Consider the following 23,090-nt stretch of genomic DNA (forward strand, 5'->3'; position numbering starts at 1 on the left):
AGTCCTAGGCTAATTCCTTACTCAGAAGAAAAGTAAATAATGCTTTGAATCCAAGGAATTATCCTTAATGGGAAATAGAAATTATAAAAATTTGGAAAGCTTAAATATTTGATAGCATTCTCTTTGTGTTCAATTCCTGACTCTGACATTCAGGTTTCTCCATAATTTGGTTCCAATCTATAAAACTAGTTTTATTTCATACTAATCTCTTGGATTCTCTCTCTTCCCTGGGTTTTTGAGTGATTCTCCTCCAGTCTCAGTAGGAAACTCCTCAGTTTCCATGGCAAGATAACTCATTATTCATAATCCTTCCACTAAGTTTCTACTAGGTTTTACACTCTCTAGGTATGATGTAGGAGGCAAAAAAGGGGTTAACAGAAAAACCTAAGACCCAAGCTCTAATTAAGATATGAGCTCTAAGGGGGATTGAGAACCCCAGTTAATGGATAACTTACAAGTCAGGATGCTAAGTTCTTTTACCCACATAAATCAGTACCCATAACGGGAATTTGAGGAGCTAGGCCATGAAGACCTTAGACTATAACAATGATACATTGACAGGCTATGGAAACTCAAACTAGGAATAAATGATAAATAAAGATGTTTTGAAACTAAGCATGGGAATCAGAAAGAGACATGCACAGAAAAGGCCAAATTTGTCCCCAGATTCACCTTATGACGTGTAAACCCCTAAAACACACCTCCACAGAAAAAGGTACCTGCCTTGGCAGTTGGCTTAGGATCCCAGGAACTCCAAATTAGGCTAGGCCCTCCCCTATACCTCCCTAAGGTGGAGATTATTATAATGAGACCGATAATCAATTTATCCATACTATAAATATAATTGTCTTTTACTTCACTATTTGAGAGATATCTTTCCACTTTTCTGGTTCTCTCCCTGTGTTCACTCACAGTATTGCAATAAAACTTGGGAAACTGACTCACAATCAATTTGACCCTAATTCCATCCCACATCAGGTGTACTTATCAACTTCCTCCCTACTGCTGTTATTGTTTGTCCTTTCTTGAAGAAGACCATGGCATTGGGAGGTGATGTCTTGACTTGCACTGAATTGGATTTAAGTGAGGGAGGGCTGTACAAGCTCACCAACCTCATTCTCTCCTCCAGAGCCATCTGGAGTCCAGTGGCAAGATATATATCAGGACAACAGGACAACTGGAGATGAGCCCAGATGTTTTTTAAGGCAATTGTCTTTAGGTCACACAGCTAGTAAGTGTCTAGTGAGATTTAAACTCAGGTCCTTCTGATTCCAGGGCCAGTGCTCTATTCATTGCACCACCTAGTTGCCCTTCCTCATTACTACCTCTGAGATAATTTACAAACTCCGGTGTTTGGCACTGAAACCCCTTCACAATATTTTTTTACAATATCTTTCCAGACTGACCATACATCCATCCAAACTTTTCAGTTGACTCTTCCCCATCAATGACATTCTATCTTTTCTCTCAGTGCCTTTTACATAGGCTGTCCCTCATTCCTGGAATACTCTCCCTCATTATCTAGACCCCATGGAATATCTAGCTCCCTTCAAGTTTCAGCTACCACAATCTAGAGACCGTTCCCAATTTCTCTGGTTGTTGGTGTCCCACCTGAAATTATATTCTCTTTATTCCCCATGTTTTGTATCTACTTATCCATATAAGTGTTGTGTTCCTCTTTTAAAACTTAAGCTCTTTGAGGGCAGGCTGTCCTGTGTGTGTGTGTGTGTGTGTGTGTGTGTGTTTGCATATATTGTATCCATAGTGCTTGGCACAGACTAGGCATTTAATGAATGCTTATTGTGAGAAATGATTATAAATAATTGATGTCTTGGGGAGATTCAGAAGCTTTCTCTTTCTAAATTCCTCATTTTAAAAGGTCAGTTTTTCTTCAGAAGGACATTACTGATAATAAGATTACATGGACTCTCCTGGATCTTGGTCAGACACCACCCAACCTTGAAAGGAATTTAATCTAAGGTAGGGAAGTACATTGCGTTTTATTCAAGCTTGGGTGGAGAGAGATCCTTTTGTCTAGCTAGCCCAAGGCTGGGAGTGATCTGGTATAGACATATTTTCTCTGTCCAGGGGTGGCATGATGATAGGTTGAGCCCATCACTGTGATTGTTTTTAGTATAAGAGAGACAACCAAATGATCATCCCTTTATTAGTAACCTGCTGGGCTTATTAATAAAATGATTAAGTTACCCAGAAATGACATCTCTTGAACTTTTTAAATGTTATATTATTGAATTGAATGTTTCAACCAAACCTGGCTATTCTTCACCTTCTATTCTCATTCTTTACTCATGCATTTGCACACACCATACTTGAGAATAGAATATCCTCCCCATCTCCATTTTGGATGTCCCTATCTTCCATCAAGGACTCATTTAAATTCCATTTCTTTCTTTTCTCCTCCTCCTTCTCCCAATATCCAGCCCAAGTCAGCAAAAGTGATCTTTCTCAGGTTGTTGGTAGCACTTTACTGACATGTTTCTGGAATAATAATTAGTCTTTTCACTCCCTTAGATTGTAAACCCCTGTAGGTCCCAAGAGCAGGGCCCATGTAGTATCAGACTTTGAATTTCCCATGCTTGACACAGTATTTAAAAAACAACAAGTAATTAATAAATGTTTAGTGAATTAAATTGAATTGAGAGTATGTATATAGTATTCTGATTTTACTACAGTATATGAGTGTATACTTGTTTTTTCTGGGGATATGAAGCCTCCTGATAAACCAAAGAAATAGAAAAAAGGGAAACATATTTACAAAGATGAAAGATGTGTGGCAAGACATCAGATGGATGGGTCAAAGGTGAGGTAACTAATAGAAGAAGGAATCATAAAAGACAAATATAAATATAAATATAAAAAACAAATATAAATGATAAAAATAACAGTATTTTAGCCCCATCAACTGCCTTAATTCATTTTTTTTTAAGTGAGGCAATTGGGGTTAAGTGACTTGCCCAGGGTCACACAGCTAGTATGTGTTAAGTGTCTGAGGCTGGATTTGAACTCAGGTACTCCTGACTCCAGGGCCGGTGCTCTATCCGCTGCGCCACCTTGCTGCCCCCTTAATTCATTTTTAATCCCTGAAAAAGCACTTTAGATACTATCAACAAGTTCAATAAATTTTATAACCCCTTTTATTTATTAAGAAGCTAACATTATTAACATATCGCATAAGGAAAACAGTAAAAACATCACTTACCAGGGGTTAATATAAAATGCCAAAAGATAATCAGTCCAAAGACATGAGGGTAGCAGAGTTAGGAAAGCAAATATACTCCTACGCCTGTGAGCATTAACAGATAATAGATATGGAGATGAAAAAGCAAGATGTTAGTAATGTAAACATAAAACAGAGATCAGTAACTTAATAGACATATTCACATGACAGATAATTGTATTATTAAAATTAAATATCATCCTATGGAATTTCAGACATAAAGGTTTATGTGTTAACTCTGGCAAATAATCTAATCGTGATCTCATGTCAGTAAGTAGACTTAGTTTGTGATAATTAGCTTGTTGCACGGTGGTTACATGTTATTGTCACAGGGGAAATAGGTGGGGGGTCCTTAGGTATTCCTCTGTAAAAAATTGCACTCTCCCACAAAGGCCAATTAGAATAAAATAGTCTTTTATTTGGGCACTGGAGAAAGTGACCAAGAGGGAAGTCAAAGACTTCGCCTAGAGGGATGGAGATAGATAGCTTAGAGACTTCTTTCTCCTCCGACAGAAGAAAGGCCAAAACTTTTATAGAGGAAAGATGGGTCGACCACCTGACAATGGGAAGTTCCTTTTGGGGGCAAGGTGGGGAAAGATTCCTGAGAGTCAGGGAGGGTTTCATTTGGAATGATAGTCTTGATCTTTGGAGTTATCTCTGTCTCCTAGCTCAGGTAGTAGCCACGCCTGACTTTCCTGCTATAGGATTTAATCTCCCCTTCCTTCTTAGGTGTGTCAGAGCTAGTTGGCCAGTTCAAACTTTAATATCCCCTTAATTCCTCAATATGTCCCTACCCCTTATCACTATGCTTAGTGAAATAATGCTCTTATATTTTTCATTAGGCTTTGAAAATTGCCCCTCTAAAAATACTGATAGAATGAAGTTTTATGTTTGCAGAGATTGTTTTGGCTAAATTTTACCCTTCACTCGGCAAAGTATACGCACTTTGTTTAATAAATGTTTATTAAATGAATGATTGAATAATGGAATGCATGATCTTGTTAAGATTTCAGCAAACCACCAAGGTTACCTCCCTGGCAGCCACTCTGAACAAAGATCAGAGAGGTTGTTTCTGAGAGGGATGCACAGAAAAGCAGAGCCTGAGTTCTTCCAGTTTCATCTAGCTTTATGCTTACTCTGAGGTTTATTTGCATGCCATCCCAAAGCATGGGAACTGAAGAGAACTTCAATGCCCTACCTACATTGCTCCTTTGGGGTTTTGTTGGGTAGGGTTCCTGAAATGTTTTTTAGGAACACAGATTAACAGGGACTTAATGGAGATTTTCTAAATTAGAAGGATAAAGCAATTTTGGCCTGGGACTTTTGTTGGCCTTTTCCAAATCCTTGGAGAGGTACAACTGTCATGGCCTTAGGCTATGTGAGCTAAAAGAGATCTTGCCCCTTCCTTGTAAAAGAAGTAGCTTCTTGGCAACTGCACCCCAAAAGATGGTAGCAAAGGAACATATGACATTGAAGAGATTGTGTAGCTGAAGGCCAGCAGATGGTAACAGAGTGCAGCACAATAAACACTGCAGTTAAGGAATTGTTCCTTAGAGATGCCCAGCAGAGACACTATGTTACATGAAGCAGAGAGCAGCAAAGACACTGTGACATCTAGCAGGGAAGAGCAGAGAGGATGAGATACATCAAGGCCATGCCAGCTTCAGCTGGCTCAGACTGCTAAATTTTTAGTGTGGGCATTTACACCTTGGGAATCAGAAAACACTACAAATCAGGGTATAATCTACTGTGTTGTTAAGTCTAGAATTTAGACTTAAGAAAGTGATGGAGAAAATGTTAATAATGCAGTTTGAGCTTACAAGTGTGTCATGCATACATTTTTCCCCCAGATAAGCCAGTTGTTAAAACATTCATGAACTCCTGAATCTTGTCATTCTACAGGATGAAATTAACTCTGTAACTCATATATTCTTAGATAATTTCTCAAACCAGCTGCAGGACTTCATCATGCCCCATGCTGCATACACATTCCCTCTTTTCAACTTCTTTTTTTTGGTTATTGTATCCTTCATTAGATTGTAAACTTCTTGTGGGCAGGGAATGGCATGCCTTTCTTTGTATCCCTAGCACTTAGTGCAGTGCCTAGAACATGGTAGAGCTTAATAAATGTTTATTGACTGATTTACCAGCACAGCCTTGTGCTAGTGAATTCACAGTGAGCAGCTGAGAGTGTGATGATAATGTCATCAGAGATTATCAGTGGCTCTGCAAGGTCAGAAGTATGAGTTTTGTGTGTTTGAATATACATTCTTCTTCATGCAAGTGTTACCTATGTGAGCCCATCTTACCCTCCACCCCTACCTCAGTGATATCCTATGGAGAAATGGACCCTTCTGAGAATAAGAGGGAATCTTCTTATCAGTTATTTTGTCATGCTGTTTGATAAAATGTCCTTCCCTTTGAATGAATGTGTCCTTCCTAGTTAGACTAGAGAACGAAAATGTTTTAGGTCACATTTCTATAAAATGACACTATTTCAAGCCCAACTAAGTGGAAGAAGTTCAGTTTCAAATTCTTCTTTCTGAAATTACAAGCAGTTTCAAATCAATGAGTAAAAATTCTGGGTTTAAATGAATCTGTGATGAAGTCTCCAAACTCAAGTATGGTATGGTATCAGGTATCAGTGCTTCATGATAGGCAGGGATTTTTAAACTATTTTTGTTTCATGGACCCCTTCTCAGAATAAAGTTTTGAAATTAATTGAAAGAAATAATAAATTTCAGTTAGAAATCAGTGAAAAATAATGATGCATTTCCTCTACTCAATCAAGTTCAAAGACCCTCTGAAATCTGTTCATGTACCCTCAGATGAAGACACTCTGACCTAAAGTGTGATGTTCAGCAGCATAGAAGTAAAATGGTTTTGCTTTTATTGTTCTAGGTTAATGGTTGATTCTAAATGTTTGGTTGGATTCCAAATTCAAATGTTCCAAATTACTAATAAAACAGGGTGTTTCTTTATTCTTTTTTTTAAGCATCAACGTTAAAAAGGTATTAGGTCTATTTCTATGGTAAGCAGTAAATTGGGAAACATGTTGATAGCTTTAAAGCCTCAGTAAAAACAGTTCCCATTTATGTGGCTCTTGAATGTTTTAGAAAGCGTTGGCTTTACTACAATCCAGTGAGGAGCAAGTATTACTGCTTCTATTTTGCAAATGAAGAAATTGAGGCCCAAAGAGAGACAAGTACATGATCATAGAGCTGTTAAGTTGAATTTGTCTGCTGGTCCAGTGGTTTTTAAAACATACCATGGTGCCTTTCAAAATTCAAATCCAAAATTCAATTTAACAAGCATATTAAGCACCTACTATGTGCAAGGCATTGAATGTGGTGATAGGCATAGAAAGACAAAAGTGTATTCACTTGGCAGGATTTGTTATAAAGAATCTTCACTGAGGTGATTATTCCTTCTTAGTAAAACAGCTACCTGGTCACTGAATTATTATTATAATTATATAATAGGCCCTTGATTATTTTCTTCAGTCCTGTTTCACTTGCAGAACTATAGAACTGAGTTACGTAGAAAGATCCTGGGAGCTAGCTGGTGGGAGGGTAAACTCAATATTGCTTTAGGTATCCCTCATGCCCATTCTGTAATACACACAGACTGTTTTTAGTTCATACACAGGTCTGGAGAACACAATTTATGAGAATCAATTAAGGAACTTAAAAAAAAAACCCAACCACATATGTAGAAGATAGAACAATGTGAGTGCGACCTGATAGTTTGGCTAATTGACATTACGAGACATGATATCCTTGCAAAAACTTATTAAATGGGGGAACATCCCTCCAGTCAAGTAAATTTAACATCATGGTTTTGATGTCTGGTTTTGAAAATTGGGGGGCATGTGAATCGCTCTATACAGGTACTGGTAGGTTTTTAAGCTGAGTGATTTATTATGTTACTATGAAATTTGTGTGAATAGATAAAGTGTTTGGCTAAAGTGGCACTTGTGACTGTTAGCACTGCTTAGTTAAATTACAGCAAGATGTGAAAGAAGCCCAGATCTTGATTGTTGTTTGTTTCATTCTCGAAGAGGACCGTGACATTAGGAGGTGATGTCATGAGTTGCACTGAATTGGATTTAAGTGAGGAAGGGCTGTGCAAAGTCACCAATCTTACTCTCTTTTCCGGAGCCATCTGGGTCCAGTGGCAAGATATATATCAGGATGACTGGACATGCATGGCTCCTGATGTTTAAGGCAATTGGGGTTGAATGACTTGCCTAGGTTCATACAGCTAGTAAATATTTGAGGCGAGATTTGAACTCAGGTCCTCCCAACTTCAGGACCAGTACTCTATCCATTGTGCCACCTAGCTGCTCTCTCTCCCACCCCAAACCATAGGCTTTGCCTCTGAATAGATCAGTTAACTTTGCTTTTTTAATAGCTTCAGACTATATACCTAGATCAGTCCCTGGTCATAAGGAATATAAAAAAAAGAAGGTGGGAGAAATCACAAAATTCCAAAGCTTATGCCCTCCAGGCCTGTTATCATTGTTTTCTGGATATATCAATTAAGAATTGTGAGATTCTACAGTTTCTCACTTACGAGGATTTCCAGCCTTCCATTCTTAGCACAGTACCATAATCAAAGATAGCAGCAAAATTTGTTAAGGATATATAGTAATTCAGTGCTGCTCATTGTCTTACTCAAAAGAGTAAGTTGTTTCTGTGACAATGTTTTTTGTAAAAAAAAAAATCCCATTTTATTTTAAATAAAACTTCTATTTAATACAACAAATTTTCAATTCATAGCTATTTAGCATAGGATTCTGTCCTATGTCAACCTAGGGCCAATTGAAAACTATATAATTTGCATAACTGATTACTCAAAATACTCAGAATAATATAAAATAAGGGAAGTTTGAAGTGAATATTTTGTTTACTAAATTAACAGTTTAGCTACTTTATCAATTAGCTTTGACTCTAAATTATTTGCACATCTTTGTCATTAGAGTAAAACATGTTTTAATACACTTGTTTTATTGTATTTTCAATCCATTGAAACCCTTGTCATAGCATCCTTAAATAGGAAATCCAGTTCCCTTTCCTACCTTACCATAATGAGAAAGGCAAGGCAATGGGGGATGGGGTGAGGGCAGGAAAAAAATAGGAAGATAGCAGGTGCTGCCAAAAGCCCTAATGAGGACAGAAGTTTTTTCCTAAGACTGCCTGTAAATAGAAGAAGAACCAAAACTTCAGAAGTAGGCTTCCTGAATTTTTAGAGAAGTGGTTTTAGAGAAGTCCTGAATTCAAATCTTCCCTAAAACACATATTAGCTATTTGATCCTGGGTGGGCAAGTCACCTGCATCTCTCAGTTTTCACTTCTTTATTTGTAAAATGCAGATAACAAAAGCACCCACCTCAGAGATTTGTTGGGATAATCAAATAAGGTTATGAGAAAAGCAGTGAATTTAAGAGGAACAATTAGATTTAACCAATCAGCAAAGATTTATTATGCACTAACTATGTGCCAGGTATTGTCTAAAACACTGAAGATATAAAGGCAAAAGACAGACCCTGCTTTCAGAGAACTCACATTCTATTAGGGGAAACAATATGCAAAAACCCCCAAAACTAGATGCACACAACATATAAATAAAGTAAAATGTAAAGTAATCTCATGGATGAAGAAACTGACAGCTGGTGGAGTGGTGGGGGAATGGGGGAAAAGGACAGATAAGATCATGAAAGAGCTCATAAAGAAGTTGGGATTAAAGCTGAGAGTTGAAAGAAGCCAGAGAACTATGAAGCAATGGATGAAGGGAGAATATTACAAGCATGGGGAACAGACAGGGAATAGATACAGTTGGGAAATGAAGTGTTGTGTGCAAGGAACAGCAAATAGACCAGTATCTTTGAATCATAAAGTAGTGGAAGAAAGAATAAAAAGACTTTAAACATAGGAAAGAGCAAGGTTGTAAAGGTTTTTTAAGTCAGAGAATTTATATACATACATACATATGTGTATATGTATTTATATTTATATTCTTTTCCCTAGAGGTAAAAGGGAAAGAATTTCCAGAGATACAGATAAGGCACTTCTGCTTGTGATGCCAACAAGGAAATTTTGTCTGAAACTATAAAAAAACAGATGATTACAATGCAACTGTAAAGTCAGAAGCTTTTTTGATTAGGTAACGGGAGACAGACCACTCTGTCTGAGGAAGTTTAGCAAAATGTCACTGTATACATGAGACAGGTCCTTGAGAGAAGGGATAGTGTGGTCTGATAGGTAGGAGAACTCAAATAATCTTGGCTATTTGGGAAATTAATCAATGTTGCCTCCTCAGGGATAGTGTTCACTCTTCAATTTCTCTGATTCTGCAATCACTGCTTGGATTGGCCTTCAATGATCTTAGATTAGGAATGAGTCTTCCACCCTTTCCACGGCCTCAACACAGAAGCTGAAGTTTTACTTGAGTCAAGGTCACTTGGAGGAAGAAACTGAATACATCTTCCTTGCCATGAGTATGTCAGGCTAGGAGACTCTTCTTACATGGGTAAAGAGATGCTTCTGGGGAATATGACTTTCAGGTTCAAGCCTCTATTGTGGAATGAACAACCTCCATAGCGAAGAAGGATCAGGAATCAGCAGTTCATCTCGAGACAGAATCATGAGAGAATTATGTAAAGGTGGAACCCTGAAGGAGTATAAGGGCAAGAGTAGGGATGATAGGAATGACTGACTAGCTCTTCGTCTGAAGTACAGGAAAGAAGACTGACTAACATCAAGGACAAAGAGTGTCATACATATTTTGCTGAGGTGAACCATAAAGGCCTTTTCTGATACATAGGGACTGACTAAGAAGGAAGTGGACCAGCTGTGGCCCAGTGTAGTAAGCAATGAAGAGAATAGGGAAAATCATCTTTCCTCTTTCAGGGAGGGATGATATAGTTAATCAGAGAAACAAAGCAGCTGGTTTGTGGGGACAGCAAGGTGGGGGCTGCTGCCAACAGATGAAAACCCTAGATTCTCTCCCACTAAGAGGCTTCTTGTAGGCAGTGTATAAAGGCAGGAAAATCAGAACCTCCTAGATGTTTTTCCTAAAGGGAGAGAAAGAGAAAAGAGGGAAAAAGAAAGCCAGAGTTTTTCTCTGTGGAATAGCAGTTGTAGCTCTGAGGACCTGGATTCCTTAATGGTTTTTCATGAGGGTCTATATGATGTGTTGTTTCCCTGGTGAAGCACTGGGTGTCAGTCTGTTTAGGGAGCTGGCTGAGGTCTTGGATGTAGAGCACAACAAAGGTAGGGTGATTATGACTTTGTGTAACAAGGAACATGATAGCTAAATCCTTTAAAACACAGCTGAGCCTTTTCCTATTTTCTTGGATGTGCCTGCATCAGAGGTCAGGGGACCCAGACAAAAAGAAATTAAGTCTATAAGTTACCATGGGAATTTTCTGGTGTGGATATAATGATAATAAAATTAATAATATAATAATAATAGCTAGCATTTATGTCATTCTTAAGGTTTGCAAGCTGCTTTTACAAATATCTCATTTTATCATCATATTTTTTTTTTCTTAACTGTAGGAGGTAGATGTTACTATGACCCCATTTTATAGATGAGAAAACTGAGGCAGACAGAGGTTAAGTGACTTCCTTATGGTCACACAGCTAGTAAGAGTCTGAGGCCAGATTTGAATTCAAGTCTTCCTGACTCCAGGTCCAGTGTTTTATTCAATATGTTGTCAAATTGCCAAGAAGAGAGCTGTGGACCCTGGGTATTGAACTTATATTTACATATTGTAACGGGAATAGTGGTTCACACAGAAGGGTCAGTGAAAGCAAAGCTTTAAATAGAAATATTGCTATGGCATGCATAGTTACCTGGGATTAGAGTTTACATTCCTTCCCTCCCAATCTCCATTGAGAACAATGTACCTCAGGCTCCCATACTTTTGCTCACCATTTGTGCGGGCTTTTGTGCAAGCCTACATGGCAGCGAGATGATCTGTTATTTTCATGACTGCTTTATCCATTTGGTTGGTTTGATGCTAAATGTCTACATATATCGTACTAAAGCTGCTACTACTTAATGTGTTTCTAGTAGGCAAGGATTCTAACTAATGTAGGTTCATATGTGTCAGTACATATCAGAGTGCCTGGTACAGTGATAAAGAGTCAGAGGACCTAGATTCGAATCCTATCTCTGATAACTGACTATCTGTCTGACTTTGGGCATGCCACTCATCCTTCATGAGCCTCAGTTTCCTTGTCTGTAAAAGAAGGGGTTTGAACCAGGTAGCCTCTGGGGTTCCATCTTATATTTATGAAATTGAATCCATTTCAATTTGGAAGTCTTAGTAATAATGAGAGATCATTATCATCTGTTATTTTATAATAAAAATCAAGTACAATCCTTCAAAGTGAAATAGGGCTCTTGGAAGATTTCACTAATGTATGGTTCCAAATTAATACTCACCAGTTGTAGGGAAGCTTTCCATCTCTTTCTAAAGAAGCAAAATTGACAAACGTTCCAGCCCCACACTCTCTGTTTGAAAAGAACCAAATAGTCAAGGTTACTACTGCTTGCCAGTGCTTGGCACAGTGCTGCCCTAAGGCAGATTCTTTATTTTAACAACATTGGGGGTGGAGAGATGGGAGCAACAAAAATCAGTTAATTTAAGTTGTAATTTTTGTTGTAAAGTAAAAACAAAACATCAACCAATTCACAATAACAAACTCTAATTGGATGGAATCATAGCCATCTGTTTTGAATCCTTTCTATGGTGCTTTCAACTGATCCTGAAAAATAAAATCCATAAAACTGTAGTAACCATTCTTCAAAGTTTCCATGAGAGCTATTATGCCAAACCCTTCAATAAACCCTGGAGTGTTTGATCTGCCAAAGAGATTCAAAGGAATCTATTCTAACTTTCTTTGTTGTGCTTTGAGTCTTTTGCTTCTTGACTCATGTGCTCCCAGGACTTCTAGCTGGAGTTCTATCTTGGACTGCATCTATTTACAAAACCTTTGAGTGGAAAGGGAACATGGGGGACACTAAGTCCAAGCCATACCCCAATGAGAATACCTTCTAGAGCATACCTACCAAGTGGTCTCCCTGCCTTTCTTTGCTTGAAGAGAAAATTGCAATGGAGTAGATTCAGATGTTAGAACATTTCTCCTTATAGAAAAGCTAAATGTACCCTTTAAAAAAAAACTTCCTTTCATTTCTCTTAACCCTTCAGAGTCAAATCTATTCCTTCCTCCATTTGGTACTCCTTCAAATAACTAAAATGATTATCATGGAGATGTCTTCTCTTCTCCAAACTTCCATAGTTTCTTAGTCAATCTTCATATGGCCTGATTTCCAGGCCCTTCTTCATCCTCGTCATTCTCCTCTGGATGCTCTCCAGTTTTACAGTATTTAAGTGGAACAGTGAATAGAGCACTGGGCCTCAAGTCAGGAATACCTGAGTTCAAATGACACAGTTTCTGTCTTCAGGAAGTATACATTTTACTGTTGTGGTAGATAAGACATATAGACATACAAATAGATAACAAAATAGAGAGTGATGGGAAGCAAAATTGTATGGTGACTGGAGAGCTGAATTTGGAGTTAGAGAGACTTGAGATCAAATCCCACCTCTGACACTTATTAGTATGACCATGCACAAGTGACTTAACCTCTGTTTGCCTCAGTTTCTGGTTTTGTAAAATTGGAATAATACTGGTGACACTGACTTCATAGATTTGTTTTGAATCTCAAAAGAGATAAAGTATGTAAAGTGTTTTGCAAAATTAAAGAGCTATCTACATGTTATTATTTTGTTATTAAGGAAAAGAGAGAAAGAAAAAAAACAGTTTCAGTGGGAAGTATTAGGAAAGGTGCAAAAGAGGAGATAATGGAGGTGTATCTGGAAGATAAAGATTCTGAAATCCAACAATGAAAATGGAATGCATGCTAAGGTTATTCTCAACTTTAGGTTTTTGGAGACTGCAATATTCCATGAAACATATTCACATAATATCACTAGAAGAATATCATTGCTAAAACCTTGGGGTTTTGTATCAGGACAAAGCTTGGGATCACTTAAAATCGCTGAATAATATCCTCAAGGGAGTCTAGCACATTCTCCTTTCAGCTCAATTCTGAGCCCATGTCAAATTTCTGACCAAGGTATATGGACTAATGGATGAGCAATATGGGTTGTCCATTCAATTGCAGCCTGAACAATAAATAATGGGCAGTCTTCAACCATTTGATTTTTTCCTGGGTGAAAAGTTGAGCTTGTATGAAGGTGTGAAAACAGAACTGTTCCCACTTTTGAGTAAATATGGATCTAAATTAGGTATCTGTGCAGTGCTCCAGACTTACTACAATCAGCACAATGTCATCTGCACACCGGAACAAATGACAACTTCACCATCTTTATACAATTCATTTTCTTTTCTTTTTTTTTTTGAGAATGTTTTTATTTCCAGATAATAATAGCACTTAGCACAGTGCCTGTCACATAGCAGTTGATTAATAAATGCTTGCTCCCTTCCCATTCTCTGTATCTTGTTTTTATTTTTTATTTATTTGCAGACAATGGGGGTTAAGTGACTTGCCCAGGGCCACACAGCTAGTGTCAAATGTCTGAGGCTGGATTTGAACTCAGGTATTCCTGAATCCAGGGCCAGTGCTTTAACCACTCCGCCATCTAGCTGCCCCCTATACAATTCATTTTCAAAGCATAGTTTGTAACAGACATCCAAAAAGAATATGGCGAGGTCCTCCCGATAATCCTTCTTGTAGTTCATATTGTATTGATTTTACAAGTACACTAAATTGTCATTTTGCATTGGGTTTTCAACCTGTTAAATCCCCCACCCCAAATTATTTTCCATTGTCTTATGATCTAGCCTGTTTCCTGTTTTGTATTAGTAAGATTTATTGTCCCTACTAACAGCTTGTCAAACGAAGTAAGAGTAGTGCTGGCAAATATATGGAAAATCTAAAATGAATGAGAAAGGGGGAATTGACTGCTGGCTACTGAACTGTAACCAAACAGATACATCTAAACGAACACATGTACTATATTTTGCAGGAGTTTCTTAAGGAAAATGATGGATCACTTGAGTAATGTAGAGCTAGACCACAAAAATGCACTTTAAAATACACTGGTGAGCAATGCATCACTGACAGAAGGAAACATGGAATCACAAAAACTGAAAATCAAAAGGATTTTCCATATGAGTGAAAACTTAAATCATTTACACTTTCAAATGATAAACAGAAAGCCAACAGAAAGTAACTCTAATGACTTAAATCTTAAATTACACAAGCATTTTATACCATATTTAGAGTAAAAAAACACATAATAGATTTCTCACTCATTTGGTTGTGGTGTCTATATTCTTAATTTCCCCTCAGTGATAGAGAGAGAGAGAGAGACTCATCTTCAAAAGCTTTATCACCCCCTGGACCCCCAAATGTATTCGATATCCAACCTGAGGTTATCTAAAGTGACAAGTAGCAAAGATGGTTTTGTGTCAGCAAACTACTCTCTGTTATGCTATTACAATAGCAATCTATTCTATAATGAAAAAGTCCCATTTACCAAACTTTGGTATAAAAAGAAATCCACAAAATAGAAAAGGCATTCTAAAAATGATTCTGAAAGTGGACAATCTAGATCATCACTAGCCAGAGAATTATGATAACTCTCTAACACCCGATAGGCGAGTTGGTACCATAAATCTCAAGGGCAATTCCCAAAGAATCTTGGGAAATATAATATGTTGGCTCCCTTTCCTACTCACCCTGGGGTAAAAAGAAGTTAGAAGAAAACATTACCCAGAATTGGGGAATGAGTTTATGAAGTATAAGAAGCCAGAATAGGCACAGAGCTTTGGAGAGTGAAGGCAAGGAGTAGTTTAACAGGGATGCACTGAAAGCAGTGGTGGACATGCTGTTTTCCTTCACAGGTCCACAAAGAGAAGAGAGAACAAAGGTATAGATCAATCTTGGCAACTCCCCTATGTGGCCTAAGTTCCAGGAACTTAGAGATGACTTACAGGGAATGTGAAGGAACTAGACTAATTTGCTTCTCCCTTTCCCTCTTTAGCTAGGTGCAACCAGCCCCCATTTCTAAGCATGTTCCTGTACTCTGTTTCAAGTTGTTTTTTGTTTTTTGATTGACCTAGTTTTACTTCCCACAGACAACTGAGGTCAACTCAGATGTTTTAGGGTTTATTTGTGGTATGACCGTGTGATGGGAAGTTCTTGGCAGTTCAGGAAATCTACTAGGAAAAAAGCTTCTAGTTAAGATATAAGGTTTCAATTCCTTTCTAGTGTCAGAGAATCTCCTTAACCGGGATTATGCTTATAAATCATTTATTTCATATTTTTATTACAACATTTTAAGCTCTCAAAAGCAGAATTTTATAAAGGAAATTGAGACCATTCACTTCCCTATGACTGGAGAATCTAAACTTCCATTATTATCATAACTGTTTCTGGAGCTCATTAAGAGAAGCAGGCCTTCCTTGGATTCCCTGAAGTTAGACAAGTGAGGGGGAAGGGATGAAGAATAGGAACTGGATAGAAAGTCCTACCTCTGTGCTGGCCCAGTAGGCATGACTGTTCATTTTCAGTACGGATGGAGAGAGAGGTGAGGAGATCATAGACACCTCCACTGATTCACAGCCATATTTAGTATTACAAGTACTAAATGCATTTAAAAGGTATGTCTTCTTCTTTTTGCTACTCTTACATGTATTTAGGGATAAATAATTTGCCTGCTACTTTTCATTTTCTGCTTTCAACCTTTACCAATAGTATCCCCGGAAGTTGAAATAAATTGCTAGAATTTTCTTCTTTCTTAAACCAACTATATTTTCAATAACAGAGCTAGAACCTAAAGTAAATTCTTTCTTGGTGGTTGATTGAATAATAACTTTGATATCATATCAAATTATCAGATTTTCTTGAGATGAATGTAAAACACTTTGCAAGTTTTACTTATATAAATATTAGTTGTTATTTATTCTAGGGGTTAACTGCCCTGCATTCTAGCCCAGCTTCCCCCAAAGTCCCCAGTCTCATGGCTCCTAGAGAAAAGGGATTATGCCACTACCCTGTTGGATAATGTGACAAGGTGCACAGACTATTGTCATGACTTCCAAAATGCTGGGTTTCTGCTTTCAAAATTATAGGTTCAAAGAGCATTACTATGAATTCTCATTCTTTGTTCTGGTTGTATTTCTGACAGTTATGATGAACAGGACAAAGAATTTCCTCCCCCAGTGGTCAGCAGGCAGACAGACGCTAGGAGTGGAGGTGGGGCGGCTAGAGAAGTTTTCTTGCCTAGTGCAGGAAGATTAATTAATGAAAAGATGGCTACCATGATATCAAGTCATAAAACTCTGCTTTCCTACATATAGTATGGCTTCCTAAAACGTTGATCCTCAAATTGGAAAGATTATATGACATAAATTGTACAACTTCACAATTAAAAAAACCCAATTCTACTTATCCTGTAAAGTTTGCACTGATCTTCACAAAATTTGTCAGGACCACATTATTATTCTTCCATTACTCCTTAGTTCATTAGACTAAGAAGACATGAGTAGCATCATTTATTTGTTGGTCGTTAATATAATAAAATGTTATAATGATGGCAAGTCTTAGTAATAATATCAGTGAAATTCTGCTTGCCCACACCTCACTTCCAATGCAGTATTGTTTATGAAGGGATACTCTAGGGAGATTAAACTAAAAATCAAAACAAAAAAACTAAACTAAAGCAAATAAAGCTAATTAACAAATTGAACTAAATAAAACTAAACTAAGCTAAATAAAACTAAATAATAAACTTTTTAAAATGGCCATGGATGCTTAATGGGAAATGGGACTCACCTGGCCATCTGCAGATGCTTTTTCCTTAGAATGATGAGTGTAACAAGAAGCAGCCCAATCAGCAGCGTGCTCAGGATTGCCAGCACTGAGATTACCACCACATTAGGATTCATCTCAGTAACTACAAAGAGAAGTTGAATATGTTAGTCACTACTTCAGCACACAGAAACTAATAGTATTGTTGGTTTTTTTGAATCAGATTTTATTATTAACTACCCTCAAGAATAAACTCAAGCAAACAATGAATTTTTCCTGAGTATCATATCACAGAGTAAATTTCATCAGTCCTGGCTGCTAAATATAATTCTGGAAGAATTAATTAATATCTCCTTTTCAAAAGCCCAAAGCTGTTTTTATTTTTATTTTTTCTTTCATGACTCAGATCACTGTGGGATTTAGAAGGTATGGTTGTCATATCTGTGGACAACTAAGGAGCCACAAAATATTAAAAACTCTAATATAGGACTTTATATATTTGAAACTATTATATTTTATTTTTACATATTTGTCCGAGTGTTCTATCTTGTCAAGATCATTTTTTTTTTAATTGAGGCAGTTGGGGTTAAGTGACTTGCCCAGGGTCACACAGTTAGTAAGTGTTAAGTGTCTGAGGCCGGATTTGAACTCAGGTACTCCTGACTCCAGGGCCGGTGCTCTATCCACTGTGCCACCTAGCTGCCCAAGATCATTTTTGATATCATTTTTATCAAATGCATTTTGTCAATGCATTGACTCTCCTTCCCAGTCTTGTGTCATGAGTAAAATTGGAACAAATGTCATTAATGCCTTTACCTATGTTATCGATTTTTTAAAAATGTAAAACAGTGGAGGGCCAGAAAAGAAGCTGAAACACTTCGATAGCAGCCTTCTTCTAAGTTGACATTAATCCATTAATGACTATTTTTTGCCTTTAACCAGTTCTAAGTCCACTATCCTTCCTTTAAGCCAACATCTTTTAATATTGTCCATAAGAATGGCATGAATAACTTTGTTTAGTGCTTTCCTGAAATAAAAGCAAACTACTCTATCAATTTGGTAATTTCATATTAAAAAGGGATATGAGGTTAGTCTGGTATGACCTATCCTTGATGAAATTATGATAAAATTTTAATCATTCTTTCATTTTCTAGATGTTCACTTACCAACTCCATAATAATACCTAGAATTTTGTGATAGATCAAAATTTATAGAAACTTTACTTTATAGATCTCACTCTCCCCTTTTTTTGAAAATTGGGAAAACTTTTACACATCTCTAATCTGTTTTTCATGAGTTTTCCAACACCACTACCAGTGGGTCAATGATCACTTCTGCCAATTCTTTTGATATCCTGGAAAGTAATTCTTTTTGACTTTGTTACATATAATCATTACTTCTGTTGTCAATTATCGTTTCTTCTAGTCTCCTCCTTTATTTCCTAATGTAGTTTTTTTAAAAAATCTTTTCATTATCTTTACAACATTCATTGTTAGCCTCAGTTCATTATAAGCTTTAATATTCCTAATTCTATTTTTAGAAGACATCTCAACATTTTTATATTCATCCTTAGTTACTGCTTGTATCTTCTTTACCATTTTGAAAATATTCAGTACATTTCCTCCCCTTTGCAGGGGCATACATGTGTTTTTACAATGTAAATTTATTGATGAGTCAATGGACTCAAAAGTGTATGTTTACATTGTTCCCTTAAGGGAATTCCTTTTTTTCCACTCTCATCATATATATTACTTTTGGGTCTCAGAGAGGCATAGTGAATAAAAAGCAAACCTCAGGACCAGGAAATCCTTGTTTCCAGTCCCACCTCCAACACTCACTGACCGACTAATACCCAGCAAGTCATTTTAACCTCTTAGTGCTCTAGACCAGAGGTGTCAAACACATGGCCAGCAACTTCTGAGTCCATTCAGACCCAGATTAAAATGTAATTGGGAAATTTTTTACAAAAGAAAAGAAAATATAATACAAGAGATAATGCTGGTTTGTAGTTTTCTAAGTGAATGTATAGCTGCAGGGATCTGTTTCTATTTGAATGTGACTCTATTTGAGTAGACACTGTTCTAGACATCCTTCTAAGACTATTAATTTCAGTGAAAGTGCAGACTTGTATTGATAAGAGGAAATTTCCAATAAAATCATATTTCCAGTCTCTGTTACTCAGAATTTTATTCTTGAGAGCTTCTCAACCCCTTGGAAATGACTTCTTCAATAGAATTTTGGGCCATGCCATCTGACTTAATCTTCCTTTGAACACTTTAGAATCTTGTCTCCTCAGTCACTTTTACTTAAGTTTCTTATTATTTCTACTTCATCAACCAGTATAAAGAGTTTTAAGGGCTATTTAAATGTTGGTTATTATCACCATCATCATTATTAATTGAATTAAGTCAGAATATGCTTCTCTCTTTTGAACATCAATAATTTATTGTTGTTTTTCAGTTGCTTTTCAGTTGTGTCCAACTCTTCATGACACCATTAGAAGTTTTCTTGGGGGGCAGCTAGGTGGCGTAGTGGACAGAGCACCAGCCCTGAAATCAGGAGGACCTGAGTTCAAATCCAGCCTCAGACACTTAACACTTACTAGCTGTGTGACCCTGGGCAAGTCACTTAACTCCAATTGCCTCACTAAAAACAAACAAACAAACAAAAAAACAAAAAAGATTTTCTTGGCAAAGGTACTGGTGTGGTTTGCCATTTCCTTCTCCAGCTCATTTTACAGATAAAACAAACAAACAAACAAAACTGAGGCAAACAGGGTTAAATGACTTGCCCAGGATCACTCGGTTAGTCAGTGTCTGAAGCTGGATTTGAATTTAAGGAGATGAGTCTTTCTCTCTCCAAACATCATCTAACTAACCTCATTGATTATAAAATATATTAAAAAAAAAAACATGAGCAGGCTTCTAGTAGAGTTCATTCTGTTGATCTATAGGTTTACATGTTATCTATCTGCCCAGTTTAAGAGATTAAATTTATTAGTCAATGGCAAGATACTTTACTCAGGGACTATGTATTTCTAAATGTTCTGATATAGAAACCCCTGCAAGCTCTTAATGATCCTTGTTCTTTTCTTCCTGCAGAATACCACAGAGTACAGAAGGATGTTTACACTGTATAAAGAGAACCATGGGAGAATCATCTCCCCTTCCTGCATTAAAAATAAGATCACTGAATTGATTAGCACACAAGATCCCTAAAGGGGTTGGTTGAATTCCACTTCTCTTTTAGAGCATTCTAGGAAAGGGAAAAGTTTTGCCCTAGTTGAGATGCCATGGCATGACAGAAAGCAGCAGCATAGAACTTAGGAGACTGCAGTTAAAATTCCTGCACTGTCACTGATTTGCCATTTGGACAAATAATTTAAAATCTACAGGTTTAAGTTTCCTTATCTGTAGAACAGGGACGAGAACATAATACATGATCTCCCTTACAGTCTTGTGAGGAAAAAAGGAGAACATGATTCATCTATAACAACATGCAATGGGCTCTTATTGTATACATTTCTACATGTTGTTATAAATTTTGTTTATATATAGCTTACATAAATCTAGCAAACTGAAAGTGCTATGCTGTAAGAGGATGGCCTATTCCACTTCTTTCAGGAAAAACAAAATTCCTTTACAATTCTATTATTAAATAGATAAAAAGATCTATTAAAATGATAGGTCTGTTATAATTATTGAATAAAAGGTACACTTTATATAATTAAATAGATTAAACTCAAATAATATGCATCATTAGTTTTATATTATTCTTATATTTATACTTTACTGCTTTAATTAATCTGTTATCTCCTTAATATGAATATTCCTTCAATGACACTACTCAATACCATCCATATCTTGTTGTTCTCTTGTCCATGTCTGGCAAAAACTATGGAGAGTTCACCCAAGGGTCCTTTCCCTAGATCTCTTGTCATTACATGGGTACCAATGGAATACAGCATTCATTATTTATCTTTTACTATATTCCAGTTATAATTTTTGGATTGGAACTGTGATTTCATTAGTCTGGAGAACTAGTGATATAATCCCTTCTACAAACACAGATCAGCATCTATTATACAATTATAGTCTTAAAAAGTTGTCTAGGGCATCAAGAGATTAAGTGAATTGCCTAGGGTTCACATAGCTAATACATATCAAAGGTCACATAGCTAATACATATCAAAGGTATGACTTCAACCCAAGTCTTATTGACTCTGAGGCCAATTTTCTATATACTACTCTATGATGCCTCATATGTATTTCAGATATATAACATTATACAATAGATTAAGTTACATGAATCTACTTTATGTTTTTGTACATCAGTGGTGTCAAATTCAAATAGAAATGGGCCATTAAACCATATGTAAGGATCCCTAATGACAGCATATTGACTTAGTTTTAAAATGTAATTTTATCTCTGTTTTATTGGTTTTCTAAAATTTATTTTGTTAATTATATTTTAATCTGGTTCAGCAGCACTAGGGAGTGTTGTAGGCCACATGTGGTTCTATATTTGACAACTCCAAGAAAATATAGAAATGATATTACATAAATAAAAATGGCAATAATTAAACCAACAAAAAAGTGATGGTAATGATCTTAAAAGTTTTAATGATAGATGTCTTTACATTGGATTCTGAATAGGGGCAGCTAGGTGGCACAGAGGATAAAGCACTGGCCCTGGATTCAGGAGTACCTGGGTTCATATCTGGCCTCAGATACTTGACACTTACTAGCTGTGTGACCCTTGGAAAGTCACTTAACCCTCACTGCCCCCACTCAAAAAAAAAGGATTATGAATAATATAAATGATGGTTATAGATAATATAAATGATTCAAAAGCTAGAAATGATTATGCTGACTCAGACATTTTAAAATATGAATATAAAATAAAACTATAGAATTAAGAAACAACAAAAGAAAAATAAGCCAAGAAGATGAAAATGGTGGTTAAAAAAATATTACTTTAGGTGTACCTTTTCTATCCAATTCTACTCATGATTTCAGAAAATTTCTTGGTTTTGCCTTAACAATGCCCTGATACTATAGTCTGATAAATGTCTGGGGAATTCCAAACCTGAAGCAGCCATAGTGCTTAATTATATTTTACCTAAATACAGTTTGGACTACAGGCTTTGAACAGCAGGGAAAGCATTTTGGATCTAAATGTATGAAAAAGGACATAACACAATTTGAAAGAGAAGAGAAAAAACAAAGCCTGAAACAGTTTACAAAGAAATTGCATGTTATAAATGTATCTACCCATTGTAGAGATGGCTATGAATGTAGGCGCACTGGGACTATTGTGGCTGAAGCTGGTTACGCTACAGTTATAGGCAGTGGCAGGCAGGAGGCTGGAGATTGTCACAACGTGGGAAGAAACCGAAACTGGCTCCTAGAGTTGCAGAAGAAAAAGAGAAAATGTATTTCATTTTCTTTAAGTTCTTCACCAAGCAGCGATGCTGGAAGCATTGAGCACTCCCTCCTATCCATATCACTCAGCTTGAACCTGTGTCTATCAATCCATGTCTCTAGAACTCTGGTTAACCACATTCCTGGAAATATCAAGTGATCAGCACATTCTTCATTACCAAGCAAAGGTCTGCAGTCACCCTAGCCAAGGGAAGTCAAAGCCATCAGACATACTTTACAGGTCATTCTTTCTTTTCCATCACCTTTCTCTGAAAGAATGGTGCTAAGGAAGATTCATGGAGTTAAGGACATGATCCATTTCTTTTTCCTGGATATCTCCCATGCTTGGAACTTTCTTGTCTCTGCCTCTTTGCTTCTCTGGACTCAAATCCCAGCTAAAGACTCACCTTTACAAGAAGCCTTTTCTCTTAATGTTAGTGCCTTCCTTTAGTTGATCATTTTCTTTTAAGAATGGATGTACATGTGCACTTCTCTCTCTCTCTCTCTCTCTCTCTCTCTCTCTCTCTCTCTCTCTCTCTCTCTCTCTCTCTCTCTCACTTGTTTTCATGTTGTTTA

General features: G+C 36.8%; 1 protein-coding gene across 2 annotated transcripts in view; it reads right to left on the reverse strand.

The window, feature by feature from the left end:
• The window catches only part of PTPRO (protein tyrosine phosphatase receptor type O), a 226,598-nt gene that overhangs the window by 52,846 nt on the left and 150,662 nt on the right, over window positions 1-23,090 (reverse strand). The window contains exons 14-17 of one of the 2 annotated variants that reach the window (XM_043968138.1): window positions 22,365-22,497; window positions 17,116-17,236; window positions 11,692-11,760; window positions 3,221-3,304 (exon numbers count right to left, since the gene is read on the reverse strand). In XM_043968138.1, the coding sequence (XP_043824073.1) occupies window positions 3,221-3,304; window positions 11,692-11,760; window positions 17,116-17,236; window positions 22,365-22,497 (407 nt within the window). The remainder of the gene's footprint in view (window positions 1-3,220; window positions 3,305-11,691; window positions 11,761-17,115; window positions 17,237-22,364; window positions 22,498-23,090) is intronic. The other variant, XM_043968139.1, reaches the window with a different exon arrangement.

The sequence above is a fragment of the Dromiciops gliroides genome, chromosome 5 (genome assembly GCF_019393635.1).
Source record: "Dromiciops gliroides isolate mDroGli1 chromosome 5, mDroGli1.pri, whole genome shotgun sequence".
In the NCBI taxonomy this organism is placed as follows: Eukaryota; Metazoa; Chordata; class Mammalia; order Microbiotheria; family Microbiotheriidae; genus Dromiciops; species Dromiciops gliroides.